The sequence below is a fragment of the Channa argus genome, chromosome 19 (genome assembly GCF_033026475.1).
Source record: "Channa argus isolate prfri chromosome 19, Channa argus male v1.0, whole genome shotgun sequence".
NCBI lineage: Eukaryota > Metazoa > Chordata > Actinopteri > Anabantiformes > Channidae > Channa > Channa argus.
The window spans coordinates 20,111,974-20,127,762 of NC_090215.1; the positions used below are offsets into that span (position 1 = coordinate 20,111,974).

Below are 15,789 nucleotides of genomic sequence, written 5' to 3' on the forward strand. Positions count from 1 at the left end.
AACTTATATTTTAACATTAGTAACATAACACAGGAGATGAAATACAAGGAGAGGGAACAAGGAGAAGAGAAGACAGAAGACAAGGAAAGGCGATAAAACTAGAATGAAACCAAGGAGAGGTGAGCGTAATGTGGAGAAACAAGGAGACAAGGAGAGGAAACAAGGAGAGAAGAGAGAGAAAGGCTGACAAGGAGAGGAAACAAGAGGAGGAAGCAAGGAAGCAAGATGAGGAGAGGGGATAAAGCGAAGAGAGGATACAAGTAAAAAGATGAAAGGTGGAGAGGAGACAAGAGAGCAGGCGAGGACAGGAGCAGAGGAGAGGAAATGGAAGAAAGAAGGGGACAGAAGCAAAGGAAACGAGAAGAAGTGAGACGAGAGGATACAATAGGGAGTGGTAACATCACATCTCCTCCACCCTCCCTCCTTACCCAACACCACCCCTCCCTCTTCTGAAAAGGTACCATTGTTTGTTCTGCAAACACAGGTCACGCCTCACTGCCTTGTTACCACAGCAACCACAGCACCAACATGCCCCCAGACCAAGTTCGCCCCACCACTATCCTCACCTTCTTCCCCCGATTAGCTGAGCATCCTCCTGTGTGTGTGTGTGTGTGTGTGTGTGTGTGTGTGTGTGTGTGTGTGTGTGTGTGTGTGTGTGTGTCAGATTTTCAGATTAACAGGGATTATGGAGCTGCGTCTGGTTACTCCATTCACACACACACACTTTTTCTATTAACCACATTTTTACACAGTTGAACAAACACTTTGTCTCCTTACAAAAAGTCATCATTTACAAAAAAACCCATCTGAACCAAACTTCATTAATAGCCGATTATTAATATTTCAAACTGCTGATTTATGGTGGGTAAACATTTGGCGGTCCCACTGACCAGCTCCTGTAACAAGCTGTGGTCACACACAGCTCCTGCCACTATTATCACTAACACAAGGCCTGGATGCTCCACAGCAAGATGGATTATTGTAGCACATCACCACCACTAATTCTCTGCATATGAAAACCCTCATTTCTGATTGTGATGCACATGTTAAATAGAAACCAGGTGTTTGACTCCTAAAAAAAAACTCTGCAGAGTTAAAATAATCCAGTGTTCACCAAAACTCCACATCTTATATAGTTTAAATTAAATATCACATGTTCACCTCTAAGGTCTAAACACCAAAAACACTAAAGTTCAGCAGCACAGATCTGCTCTGCTGCAGGAGTCTGGCTCCAAACCTTCATATCAGGATAAGTTTTGAGGTATTTCTACTAAAGTACAGATGCATTATGAGGACGGGACCAATTGTCCTCACAACTGAATCTCACAACTATCTCTATCTCCCTCACACACACACTCAGTTCTGAAGTGATTGCGGTTAAAAGTCAATCTACCTTTGTTGATTTAGCCATCATAAAGTACACTGTTATTTGCATGCTCCCCCTTCCTCCCTGCACCCCCCCAACCCTACAATCCTTAGGAGCAGAGCAGCAGCCAGCTGACAAAACTGTTTAGTCAGCAAGAAAGACAAGTGGGGGAGGAGAAGGGCTGGCGAGATAGAGACAAACAGAGAGAGACACTCACAGCCTCCCTTCAGAGCCTCCGTAGTGCTTACAGTGTGTGTGTGTGTGTGTGTGTGTGTGTGTGTTAACTCTGTCCTACCCACCGCAGCAGCAGCAGCAGGATGGGATGAACCACTCTGCTGCTGCAGTAGGGGGAGCAGGAAGGTTCCACTGTTCCTGACAAACACTTGTGTCTCCACACGAGTTCTCACATGTTCACTCCTGCCTCGTTCACACTGCCAGTTCGAGGTGGGATTATTGTGGCTCTCTGTTTCCTTCTCGTCAATTAGCATAACCAGCACGGCCTGAAAATTCCCCACAGGGTGTGAACAGTGACACGAGGGAACACGGCGGGACCGACAACCTTCAGGCTCAGGCCGTGGTTCCACCTGCACATCACAGGTGTCCATGTCCATAAATAAGAAAAGCTGCCATAATAAAACTTTAAGAAAATATAGTGGAATCTGATTCTACACGTGTGTTTCCACCAGGAACTAAAGGCCAGACCTTCAACAGGCCCCACCCTGGACCTTCAGAAACTACTACCAACACTTTAGAGGGGGAGGGGCAAAACTAAGTTTGGACCCTGGTTGCTTTAGTGTCAGAGCAGGTATTGGAGCTCAAACGTTTCTCAAAAGGCTCCTGGTGCCTGATGTGGAAACAGGCCTTCTTAAAGGTTAATGAGTCTATTACCTGCTGGATGCTCCAAAGTATTCAGGGTCACAAATGTCCATCTCAGAATTAACAAAATTCTCACAACTTCTGTGTTTAGTTTTGCAGTAGTTTCTACAGGTTTCAGAGCAGCGACATTTTACTGACATTTACAGTGAAGGGCAGAGCAGCAGCAGGTGTGACTTCACTAACAAGCAAACTACAGGAGCTCAGGTTTTTGAATGCAGCAGGTTTATGTGTTCAGGGTGGAGCTGAAGACTAAAAGCCGCTCCTGACATCGAGCTGAAGGTGTGTTTGAGCCGTGCTGATGGACGGAGGGACGGTGGAGGAATTAAGCAGAAACGTTTGCAGGACAGACCTGTTGTATGGGATGCCAGCAGAGTCTGTGTGTGTGTGTGTGTGTGTGTGTGTGTGTGTGTGTGTGAGTGAGCGTGGGTGTGGTGAGACGGTCTTGCTGATAAGCAGCTTGTGGAGCTAACTACCACTGCAGGGAGGTGTGTGTGTGTGTGTGTGTGTGTGTGTGTGTGTGTGTGTGTGTGTGTGTGTGTGTGTGTGTGTGTGTGTGACAGCCATCATTCACACACACACACACACACACACTCAGGGCCACCTTCACCCTGGTTGCAACAAATAAAGCTTTATTTACTGCGAGTCCAAAGTCCGAGCGGCTCGGCTGTGAAAGAATGTCACAACGGATGGAGGGAGGAGGTGGAGAATACACGGAGGAGAGGGGGAGGAGCTAAGGAGATGAGAGGCATAGAGGAGGAGGAGGAGGATGCTCACAGAAGCTTATCTCAGAGTTCGTTTATGGTTTTATGTGTCGGTCTCACTCCTGTGTCTGTGTAAATATAAAGCTACAGTTACAGCAGCTTGGGTCAAAAATCATAACCCGTACACCCACCCACCCACCTAAACACACACACACACACACACACACTTTTAGGTTCGCCCTGTGAGGAAATCATTCTCTCGGCTGCATCACAAATTAAAGTCCAGGAACTGACGCAGAAACCACAGAGTAGAAGTCTGTAGAACCGCAGAACCTGCCTGAGAACTTCACTGCAGACAGCAGCTGCTAATTGACAATTCAGAAACTTTTAATGCTGCAAATTTGCTAAAGTATAAAAAAACTAACTAAAAGACAGGAAGTTGCAGCCCACAGCTACGTTTATAGAGCTTCAAGTGTATTATGCTTTATTACTGTAAAGTACTAAAGTTTCAGGCAAAAAGAAGCAAATCTGAGTTTTTGGGAACTGTTGCATTTTTCACTCAGCCCAAATATTTTCCTCATCTAATCACTAATTGAGAACATAACAGGTAAATGAGTTGATAATAAAAAACTGCTCATGCATTAAACCCTACGTGCACTTTAAATGGCACATTAAGCTTTTGATGCGTTTCACTTTCTTAAAAATATCAGAATCTCTAACATTTTGGACTTATTTGCCAAAAACCTTAAAAGCAAACAAACAAAAAACCCAACGACACCCAAATACCTCCCCTCACTATTTCTTTTTACCACTTTGGATCAAACTCCTGACAGGAGGTTACAATCCGCTCTGACGCAGCCGAGTCCATTCATTCAATTTCAAAGTCTTCCTCACTTTATTACACTTTTCCCCTTTGAATACAATCTGAAACCCTTGTCCTGTTCCTCGTCCTCCTCACCACTCCCGAATCATTTATTCAAAGAAACTTTCCATGGAAGAGGAGGAGGAGGAGGAGATGCAGGGAAGGGTGGAAGGGTTAACAGGAAGCGACGCAGCCTCTCATCAGGAGAGCAGAGGAGGAGATGGAGGAAGTGGAGAAACAATAGCTCCTCTCTCTCTCTCTCTCTCTCTCTCTCTCTCTCTCGTTGTGAAGCTTTTATTATCAGACACACACAGTTACGCAAGTGAGATGTTGTTCATCCTCTGCTGCGAAGCGTCCAGGAAACTTTCAACCATTCAGGAAAAAAAAGAGGAGACCGAGTTTGAGAAGGGAAAGTCCATCAGCATGAGGAGAGAGGAGGAAGAATTAAGGTCAAATTTGACTAAAACTGTCCACCTGCACAAAAAACAGAAAACACTAAATGCAGAGGTAATTACTCAAACAGCTGACGCAGGGAAACTGTGAATTTGTCGGCATCTCTGTAAGAAGCTTGGAGCGAAGATGAGACGAGCAGAACGGAAGTTTCCACTAATTCTCGTTTTTGTTTTCAGTAAAAAAAAAAATTATTCAGAAAAGGATTATTTTCATAAACTGCAAAAACACCTAAAAAGCAGGTTGCAACAATAAGTCAACACAATTTATTTGTTTTCAGCTTTGTTAGTTTTCCACGACTATGAATATACAAAGTCAAAATGTATATTTGTCACTTCCACGTGTGAATAACTGGACTTTACACTGATCAATTTCTGTATATTCTTCCACTATTAAACTATTTGCTACAAAAGTCACAAGATTTTCCCATTTCATAACCATCACAAGCTCGTTTGATTATGAGTTCATTTAGGTTTCATTTCAAACCTTTTGTTCTCGTTTATACAGCAGGTTCTTTGGATGCTCACACACTCTGTTAATGAAAATAAGCTGCGTTAATTGCAGCCACAGATAATTTTCCAGAGGTGGAACAACAAACAGAACACACACACACACACACAGTAATATTTACTCTCTAACTATAGCGAATTCACTGCTAAATAAAGATGAGGTCTGTGCGTGTCCACATATATCACTGAGCTGCCTTCTCTTCTAAATTTAAACCGAGCATGAGAGACCAAAAGCCACGGTGGGCTGGGTGATAGCAGTCCCATAGAAATACATGGGAGGAGTGTGTGTGTGTCCTAGTTTAGCTCTATTCATCCTACTTCTCAAATGACGCCCATCCTCTCCTGTCTCCCTGCCAGCTGTGAGCGCTCACCGTGCCATCCATCCCGTCACTGGTCATCACAGGCTGCTTTTAAAGTTTAAATGAAGTTTAAATCCTTTGCTGCAGGTGAACAAGAAATGTACCAAAGCAGCATAAACCACAATGACATCAATGTTTATGAGCCACGAATATTTTGGGGTTTTTTTCATTGGAACTTTCACTGGAAAAGTCACGGAGGGTTTAATCAAACCCATCCAACTGTTTCACTGAACCACAACTTGTCTTCATATGTAACTGATGATCTGTACTGACCTGAGTGTTTCATCAGCGCTGCAGATGACGCTACATAGTGTCACAAAGCAAAACCCTCCACACAAGGTTTCAACAGAGACAAATGCAACTTTACAAAAGTTGCATTGAAATCAGGTATATTTAGTCACAACAATCACAAAAAAGGATTATTGGTTTTAAAAGCCACTAAAAAGTATAAATATCAAAAGAGCTCTTTAGTGACTGCAGCGCTTCTGAGCTTGAATGTGCCATGTAGTCATGGTGGTTCGTCCGGTGGCGACGAGCCATTTGGTCAGGCGGAGGTGTCACCGTGGGACCCCTCCCCCTCCCCCTCCCCCACACATCCTCCCTCCACACCTCTGCGTCTACATCCACGCTGTCACAAACATCCACCCCCACCCACTTTAGAATCAACAGGTCACATCTCCATCCTGATTGAGACACACTGGCTTTTTTTTTTTTTTTTTTTGAGTCCTGTAGAAAACTTTTGGTGGATCAACAGAAAACTAACTATCATTCTTATCTCTAAAGCCAAAATGGCAAAACCTCTTTTTTCCTGGGCCTCCAGTCAAATATTGTTGACACATTGTCTGCTTTAAACAACAGGAAAGTTAAGATTTTATGATTCTGGACTGATTATGGGAATATTATAATTTTTAAAGATGCGTTCTAATCACAATTGATGAGTAATTAACGAGTGAAGGAAAATGAACGAGTTACGGCTGCAGCACGTAAACAGGCCTAAAGGTGGAGTTTCTGAAGTTAACTTTCACCCCAAACAGTCTCCTGCTCCTCCTCTCAGTCAGGGATGGAACATAATCTTATCTAAAAAAGGCAGATCTATAAATAGAGGCCGAGTACAGAAAGAAAGAAAGGTGCAGCAACATCCACCAAACTGTGGAGCTGATGGTGTTGCCTGCCGCAGTCACCAGGTCATCATTGATGCACAAACACACAGACTGACATGAATCTGTGTGTGTGTTAATCCAGAGTCGATCAAACTGCTGCAGCTCTGATCAGCTGTGACGTGACACAGAGAACACGCCAAGAAACACGGAGCAACGACCTGTTCACTGACCGTCTGTAGCTACATGAGCTTTTTTATCGTTTGTATTCCAGCTTTAAACACGACGTTACAGTCAGTCTAAAGAATAATTTCAATAATGTTGCAAAAACTGGTCAACTGAGAAAAATTGACATTCATCTGATCTAATTTATTCATATCTAATTATTAAGTTAATTTCATTTCTCGTTAAAGATTTTACATTTTAAAATGATTCATTTGTTCTTAGCATAAATGTTAAACTTTTGAGTTTAGTGCTGTTTTTTTATTTACAATTTTTAAAAAATACATTTTACTAAAGCTTTCATTCATTTCTATTTCTTTTATTTTATCAGTTTTGTTCAGTTGTTTCTCACATATTATGCATTAGATTTTCTTCTGTTTTTTTATTAATTTATTCCTTTATATCTTTTTAATAATAATAAATAACCACATAGCTATTTATTTATTTATTTATCTCTTTTGTATTTTCATTCAAAAAACATTGTCAGTTCGCACAGAGACCAAAAAGGTCACCGAGTTTTGTCTGAAGTCGTCAGTTAACCACTCGACTATTAGATGTCGTCATGGGACAGAAACAGTGAAAATCAATTGTGTGTGTGAATGTGTGTGCATGTGCGTGTGTGTGTGTGTGTGCGTGTGTGTGGTAAATGGAGGTTAATGGAGACACAACAAGCGTCTCGGGGGAGGACAAGAGCTTTTAATTAGCTGCTTCACTCGAGTCCCTGCAGACAATCGTCCCACTGAAACTGCTCATTAACTCACATTACTGCACTGGATTATCCTGTAATTATCACTAATACTCCTAATAAGGCAAATTATGACTTCCTCTAAATAATAACTAAAAAGGACTTTGTTGACCTGTATTCGTGTTTCTCTTTATGTTGTTGTACTATTGTCATGGTTTTATTTAAACATGAAAATGTATGTTTTAGCATTTACAAAGACTAAATGCTAACCCCCAACTGATCCGTGTAATATTTGTTTATATTATATTTGGCGAACAAAAGATTTTCAGTAAATTCTGAAAAAAAAAAAAAATCAGAATTTTGTAAAAATAACAAAATCTGTAACATTTTTATTGTAGCAAAAGTTTTTTTTCTACTGTTATTCGACCGTTTTCAAAAAATATTCTGGCCAAATGATTAGTTGAAAAAAATGAGGAAACCCCACAAACACGGATGATATTCATGATACAAGAGGTCATCAAATCAGATAAAGTCAGTACACTGGTCCCTAAAGAAAAACCAAACAAACAGCAGAAAGACGTCTTTTCCAACTGCTCTCACAGAATCACTGACAGCCTGAATGTAGAAAACTATAATAAGTCTGTGGTCGGTTGGTCACAGTCAGTTGGTTTCACTCCTCCTCCGACTTTTATCACCTGCACAGAGGGAAACACAAGCGTCCCCTCCTTCATGCTCCTTCATGCCTTTACACGTGTCTGCGTTTGTGGCTTCGGTTCCCACAAAAAGGACTCACAATGGAGGATGCCCCCTTACACAAGACACCCTTTGTGCACAAGTGTGTCCCTCGGTGTGTGTAGATCTGTGTGCGAGTATTGCACATCATCCACTACATCATCAGCCGTCAGCATTTTAAAATCCAGCACCACAGAAGAAGAAGAAGTGCTTTGAGTGAGCAACAACTACCCACTTTTGTTGCCTGTTTGCCAAACGAACAATTGCTGCAAACTGGAAAGACAGGGTGGGGTGAGTAAGTGTGTATGTGTGTAGTGAGGGGTGGGGCGTGGGGTTAAAGGGGAAGTATGGAGGGTCTCTCACACTCACACAAACCACCACCTCTTAAATTGTAGCAGTGTATTTACAGTGGGTGAAACTTTTTGTAGCCAATCCAAGATTCCAGACAGGTAGATGTCCACATCACATGAAGAAGAATCATGTGAGGTTTTTTAAAAATGATGATTAATCTGCAAATGATCCTGTCAATTAGTCAATAATGTGTTTTGGTTCTAAAATGATGAAAGCTGAAAAATGTCTGTTATGATTCCTGCAGCCAGAAGTGACATCATTAAATGTTCTGTTCAAAAAACAGCCCAAAAATCTTCAGTTTACAAAGAGAAACAACTTCTTGTAGCTGTACATTAATGTTCAACACGCAGTTTAACAGCATGTGTTGCTAAGATTTGATATAAATTACTGATTAACACAGCAACTTGTTCATTTGTTGCTAGTTGCAGCACGTGTGATCAAATCATCTTGTTTTTTTTAAAAAAAGGACCTTTTTCTAAATAACATTTTGTAAAGATGCTGCTTATTTGTTTTAAAACTCCGAAACAACATTTTAGCACCAAAGCTAAGGAATTTGCCTGACATCCACTTTCAGGTTTTCATTAACACCCCCCCACACACACACTCACACCCAGAATACATCTGTATTCGAAAACTGCTGCCGCCCCATGAAAACGAGGGAACACAAGTTAAAGTTTCCTCTCAGCAAGAAGCGCCGTCTGTGTGAGAGAGAGAGAGAGATCTGCTCCTGTCGCCGAGGGCCCAGCTCGGCCTCAGTGTTGAATTTCGTAATGGAATGCTAACTGCTCATCCAGATCTCTCCTCCTCTTCTGTCAGGAGAAGGAGGAGAGAAGGACCAAAGACAGCAGCTACATAAACCTTATCATCTTCAACTGTATCGTAAGTCACCCAAACACACCCAACAGGAGCTGCAAGAACATCAAGAATACGCTAAATCACTTACACATGTAATTTATGCAAAAGTGCAGATAAAGCATTTAGGACGCTACCGTGATGCAGAGACAGAGCGTATGCTCACACAGCCCTGCAACATCCCACCAAGATAAATTAAGAAAAATAAGTCACTATAGAAAAACTACAAACTCCATAAAAGACAAAAAAGACCCGTTAGAGAGAAAATAAACTGTGGGAACACTAGTATGGATACAAAGACAACGAGATCAATGAAGCAACGTCAACATAAGCTCAATTCTTCTAGGTCACTATAGGGAAAGTACAACAAAGTACAACAGAACCACTATAAACATGCTCCCGAGCTGCACAAATACACGCTCATTGTTAAAAAACATGTTTCAATTTGCCATAACATCAGAGCAGAGAAGCACAAACCCTGTAGAAATTTAAAGCCAACAGAATAAAGCACGAGGGAATCACAGAAACCTTGACGTAAGACGCAGCATCCACATCAGTAAAGAAGCGAGCACACGGTGCAGGCAGTTAATAGTCACACAAACATAACAAATCTTCTGTGCAAATAATGTGAGAAAACTTCGTGAAGTGGAGTTATAAAAATTACAATAAGGACACTATACTCTGAGCATGATCATCATAAAGCCACTACTGTGACTCACAGATGCACCACAGGCACTATGGGAGAACTTAGTGAACCTATGCATACACACACACACACACACACACACACACACACACACACACACACACGCCTACTAAAGAAACAGCTCGGGAATCAACATAAAAGTATGTTGCTGCAGATGCTATAAATTAGGATAAAATCATAATAAAATCCAAATGAAACGGAGCAAATGCAGGTCTGAGGACATGTGTTATGAGAGCAATGTACCACAGCATAAAGTGGGATGAAGCCACAATGTTGGTTCACAGCAATGAGAAGCCATGAGAGGAAACACTGCCACACAGCAGGAACTCACACCGAACGACTAAAAATACCCTTTAAATCCCTACATATGTATTCTGTAAGGGCTAAGGTTGGACAAAGTTACTACAAGCCCACTATAGTTTACTGCTTAGTGCACAAACTGCCAGAAAATGTGCTACATCAGTCAGAAACCCCATTTCATGACACTCAATGTACTGTAAAAGGCCCGAGGATGCTACTACAAGATCCATAAGTGAGGGGTCTGAGATACCAGCCGCTTGGATAAAGTTACTGGAAACTATCGGCTGCTACACAGAGCTGCATCCTGTTGTTGCAAAGCAAACTGAATGTAAGAGAAGGTCCCACTGCAAATGAGCGGCCTTTAATCCCAGCACATGGATTCTGCAGGGGGTCCATCATTTAGATTAGTTACCGTAAACTCACAGAGTTTAAACTCTGTAAACTCTAGAAGTTCTTGAGAGACAATTACAAAAGTGTGGAAATAGACATAATCCCACTTTAAATATGCACAGATAGCAGTGCACAGACTTATGGAATCTTTAGTTCAAAGGAGCAGGAAGTTGGACACAGTCGCTGTAACGTCATTATTGATTGTTACAATGGTCTGAGAACCAACAGAAAACAAGCTACAGTTGACAGCCGTGGGAGAGTAGTCACATTTTAAGGCCCTTAACAAAGCTACATTTGGATTTGTAAGAGGATAAAGGCCCAGAAACCCAGAGAAAGTTACAGTGAAGTCACTGTAGATGGTTACAAACACTCGACACCCTTCCAGATGAAACCTGTGGAGCCAAAACACCTTAAAGTTGGATGTGATTACTGTTTAAACTCAAGCTACTAATAATCCCTGAGTGGGGAAGACAATTACAGCATTAAGCCAAAGACGTTTGAATAAAAAGCCACTTTGAAGCTTATTGACAGAGGATGGATAAAGTTTGACTGTGTGAGTCACAGCTACTTCCCCACATGTTGTGCTGCAGGGTTACAACAATCAGTGTGAGGCTTTGTGCTTGTACGAAGGAAGTCGAAAGTTTGGTGGAGTTCAGGGGGAGACGGGCAGAGAGACGCGGGGCGGACACGGAGACAGCGCGAGAGACAAAATCCCTAGCAACCATTATCCGAGCGCTTCAACACGGAGACGGAGGAGAAAGACTCCATCAGTCCGCCTGCTCTCCCGGGGACTCCAACCCTCCAACCCTCCAACCCAACCCGAGCCATCAATCATTGACCCGCTCACCGATAACAGAGTGTGTGTGACACGGCAGTAAAAGCGCATTATCGGCTTTAACGGCCAGCATCCTCCGCCGAGCAGCAACACGGAAAAAGCCGACGGCCGAGCTAGCAGCTACGTTAGCCGCTAAAAGTTCCCCGAGTCGACGGGTCGGGGCTGGACAGCGACTAAAGAGGACGAATAACGTATAAATTCGCCTCTAATGCGTGAGTTAAAGCGGTGGATGGTGTCGAAAGAGAGAAAAGAGCCAGAAAGGAGGGGGAAGGAGGAGGAGGAGGTGGAGGTGGATGCAACAGGCGTCACGTCGATGCTGCTGCTGTTGCTGCTGCTGCGCGTAACCGGAGACGCCGCAAAAAGTCTCCGAAACGCGGCCAAAAGTCGCCAAACGGCGACAAGAACCGCCGCGCGTTGAGCGGCTCGGCGACACAAAGCGCCTCGTCGCCGACTTCCTGAACTTTCTAAATGAACAAGGATCGGTTTGTGGCGAAATGTGCCTGGGCAAGGTCACAGCGGCGGCGTCGAGCTGCTGGCGCTTAGCGAGCGTGCGACCGGAAGAGCCGGCGAGCGGCCATACAAAATAAAGGTCACAGTGTGAGGACCTCTAAGATTGAAGTAGTTTTAAGATAAATACACGGAAACGGTTTTACTTGGAGTAATACGCACATACATACATACATACATACATACATACATACATATATTTGGACCAACATTTCATATGATGCTCTGGAGCATTAACAGCCTCAATCCATCCACTAAATGATTAGACAGCAAAAATAATCAGAGGCCATAATAAACTGATTAATCGTTCAGGTAACGTGGATTAGCAGAAAGTGTAGTCAATAAACGGTTTTAGTTCCTCTAAATAATAAGTTGGAAAACGATGTTCAAAACAAAACAGTAATTAACCGTCAAAGTGAGTAATTGGGGAAAAAAAAACACCAACTGCAAACGCAAATTTGCAAATTAAATTCAACATGTTTGGTTGATAAAAAGTGAACAATCCTTGGAAAACATCAAGAGCTACTAATTCTTTCCCATCAGCTGATCCGTTAACTCACCAAATCGGGACAGTTCTCCACCAGATAAGTGAGGGAACTGTCATGTGTACAAACGCAGTGATGATAACCATCATGAGACCATCACATGGTAATATCTTCAGTATACAGCCAATTAAAAAAATAAATCACATATTTCTGAAAATGTAAACCTGCAAACATCCCATAATCCACTCGATCCAACACGTCACCTCAGGCAGACACGGTTCTAACAAGTCCACCCGGCTGAGCCTCCTTCAAAGCTGCAGCAACAGGTTGTTTTACTTTGAAAGCACGTACAGGAAGCACGGGGGCTCGTTGCCGTTACCTTTGTCGGTGCCGTGTGGTAGCTTTACACATGGCCACTAGCAGCGAGGCTCCGACCAAAGTGCACCCGAGATATGGATGCTCGACTCCGGCGGCGAGCAGACTTTGAACCCCCTCTTGCCACCCTCCCCTCGGGGCAAAACCACCGAACAACAAGCAGAAATGTGCACACGGGGGATAAAGTTGCATCAAAAGTCGAAAAAACAACTTGTTAGCGATAATTAGCTTAAGCAGAGTGAATGAGGAAGAGACCTGGGGTTGAATTCCACCGCTTGGATGCGCATCAAACTAGGAAGCAGCACGGAGAGGAGAGAAAAACTATTATCCCTCCCGTACCGTGTCCACATCTCAGCCCAAAGTTGACTTTAACAGCGGCAACAAGTCGAAACTTTTCAGTTCAATCCGCACCACACACCGAACATCGAGCAAAGCGAGCACACAGAGGCAGAAAGCAGCAGAATTAAGCGATGGAGAGGCTAAAAAAAGCAGACTTACGCTTGACTTTGTTGGGGTTGGGCTGCTTGCGCCGAGACATCGTGGCGAGGATGATGATGATGGTGGTGGGTGAAGGTGATGAACCGCGGGGATGGTGGATGATAAATGGGGGATGAAGAAAAAAAAAAGGAAGAGCGAGAGGCTGCAAACTTGCTCCGGAGAGGAGAGGAATCAAAATGGCGTTTCCGAAGGGATGTGCAAACTTGGACAAACTTTACTCCGGCTTCTCCTCCTCCCTCCTCTCCTCCCCTCCCTCCTCCTCCTCTTCTGCTTCTCTTCCTCCCTTCTCTCTCCTCCTCTCCCGGAGGATAGAAAGTAGAAAAAGGGTCGACGAAAGAAGCCGTCGATGTGAAAATGTTTGGTTTCCGACTTGTTTTAATTCCTCCCGGACTCCCAGCTCCGTCCTCCCCCCCACTGTCTCTCGCTCTCGCTCGGCCTGTATCGGTGTCTCTCTCCCTCTAAACCTGATAAGTAAAGCTCATCACGTGTTGTCTCTCCAGTCTCCAAGGGGACGTGGCCACCAAGCATCTCTCTTTACGCACACGGAGCCGCGGCGTTACCGCGTTACGTTACCGGTAACGAGCCGCCCACACATCCGCAGCGGCGATGGAAGAAGTAAAACGTCACTCGTTGTTGATCGTCAGTATCAAACAAAGCCCCACGAAACGCTTTTAGCTTACTTTCATTTCTGTTTCCCACCAACTTTGTGCGCAAACATCACAGTAACTTTGCAACGCTCCGCTCCATCAGCGCTGAAACTGAAATTTGCTTTTCTTTCCTCTGCTTCAGTTTTGTTACTTCGCGCTTCAAAAGTTCCTTCTATCAATCGCGTGGAGTTTAAAAGATAAGAAACCATCCGCACTGCCCACCCCCCTCCTCTCTCTCTCTCTCTCTCTCTCTCTCTCTCTCTCTCTCTCTCTCTCTCAGTCACACTGTTGCTGCTGCTACGGTAGCTAACGCGAGGTTTAGAGGAAGGAAATTGCGGGCTGAGATGAAGACATCGCGAGATTCTAAGAAGTGAGGATGCCAACTGTGAACATTGGGGGGTTGAGAGAAACTGCTACTGTTTGCGGGCTCATTTCGCACGATTTCTCTTAAACAAAGAGCCACAAGCTGCTGTGAAGTTTAATAGAGTCAAGCAAAACTTTAAAGAAACGTTTTTTAAACTACAGTGAGTTAAAGTTAATCCCCAGTTGGCCCAAAAGCAATGTTGTACATTTGTGTCTAAATGCCTTAAATTAAATGATGTTCAGTAAGTGAGTGTTTAAAGAGATAATTACCTGCTCAGACACAGAGTAACGTGTTTCTACCTGTAAATACAACACATTTACTAAAATGTGAACATACATCCTACAATAACATGTAAAAGTGATGGAAGTCGTCATTTAGTTAGTGGGTTATGAAACTAAAAGTATTTGAAACTCGAGTAAATAGAGGCTATGCAGGTTCAGAGTTACGTATAAAAAAACTCAAAAGTCAACTAAAAAGTAGTTGTTTATTTAATTACATGGCAAAAATAACCCCCCAAAACTACACCAACCTGAAAATATTTCATAAAGAGTCAATATGCAAATAAAAATATGCCTTTTTAAACTTAAATACTCTCTAATCTCCCGCTATTGTCAAGGGATTATTAAAATAAGGCCAGTCACTTAAAAGTAAAGTAGTCTCATCTCAACAGCTATTCTTGATCATCAATACATCCATCTTTAAAGTAATCCCATTTAAAATTCTTCATGTAGATTAGGGAAATTAATCCCATCATGACCTTTTAAATGTGAAATAATCACCTGAAATCCTTTTGAGAAAAGCTAAATGGGAAAATATAAAGTACTTCTATAAGTAAAAATACAATTCTTCTGTTTAGCATTTTACTTGCCATTTAAGGTTTTAACTGCAAAAGTAAAGTAAAAAGCTGAACAGTTCCAGCATAAACTTAACAGTAAAGCAAAACCTCAACCTCGAACCTTAAACCTGAAAAGTTAAGTGGTTCCATTTTAGATTCATAGTCCACAGTGAATTCATTCTAATGTAAAACCAAATTAAATTCTTACAACCTAAAACAATGTAAATCTAGTCCATTAGCAACCTTAAAAGCGAAGCAAAAAGTAAAAAGTAATTACATCTTTAACATACATCAATAAAGATGTTAAACAGATCCATCATAAATCCTAAAAATTAAGCAAAAAGTTCATCGATTCACTAAAAAGTTAAGTCATTTTTAATTTCTTAAGTAAAACATAAGGTATAATTTCCTCTTAATTTCTTTCAAATAGGGCTAAAAAAGTACTTTAGTAATTCTTTCCTAAAAATGAAGAAATTCCACCTTTAATGTTTCAAAACAGACTAAAATGTCAAACTATTTGATGATAAGTTAAGAGAAACTTTACCTTTAAAGTAAAGGTTCTTACTTTAGTAGAAAGTAAAGCAATTCCATGTATAATTTCTCTCGTTGAAGTATCTTAACATTTTGAAAGTACGAGCAAACTAAAAGCACCTAAGTTAAACATGAAGCATGATTGACAGGACTGAGTGAGCAATTTTCAGGTTTCAGACATTTTAAAACTGATGCAGCATCCGTCTGAGCACAGGAGCAGCAGTGGAGAGTGTGTTTGATTTAAACACCTCCAG

At 42.3% G+C, this 15,789-nt stretch overlaps 1 protein-coding gene across 2 annotated transcripts in view; it reads right to left on the minus strand.

The window, feature by feature from the left end:
* The window catches only part of rreb1a (ras responsive element binding protein 1a), a 61,692-nt gene extending 47,651 nt beyond the window's left edge, over positions 1-14,041 (minus strand). For both annotated transcript variants that reach the window (XM_067485409.1, XM_067485410.1), the window contains exon 1: positions 13,159-14,041. In XM_067485409.1, coding sequence (XP_067341510.1) covers positions 13,159-13,198 — 40 coding nt within the window. In that variant the 5' untranslated portion in view covers positions 13,199-14,041. The remainder of the gene's footprint in view (positions 1-13,158) is intronic.
* Between the last annotated feature and the right edge of the window lie 1,748 nt (positions 14,042-15,789).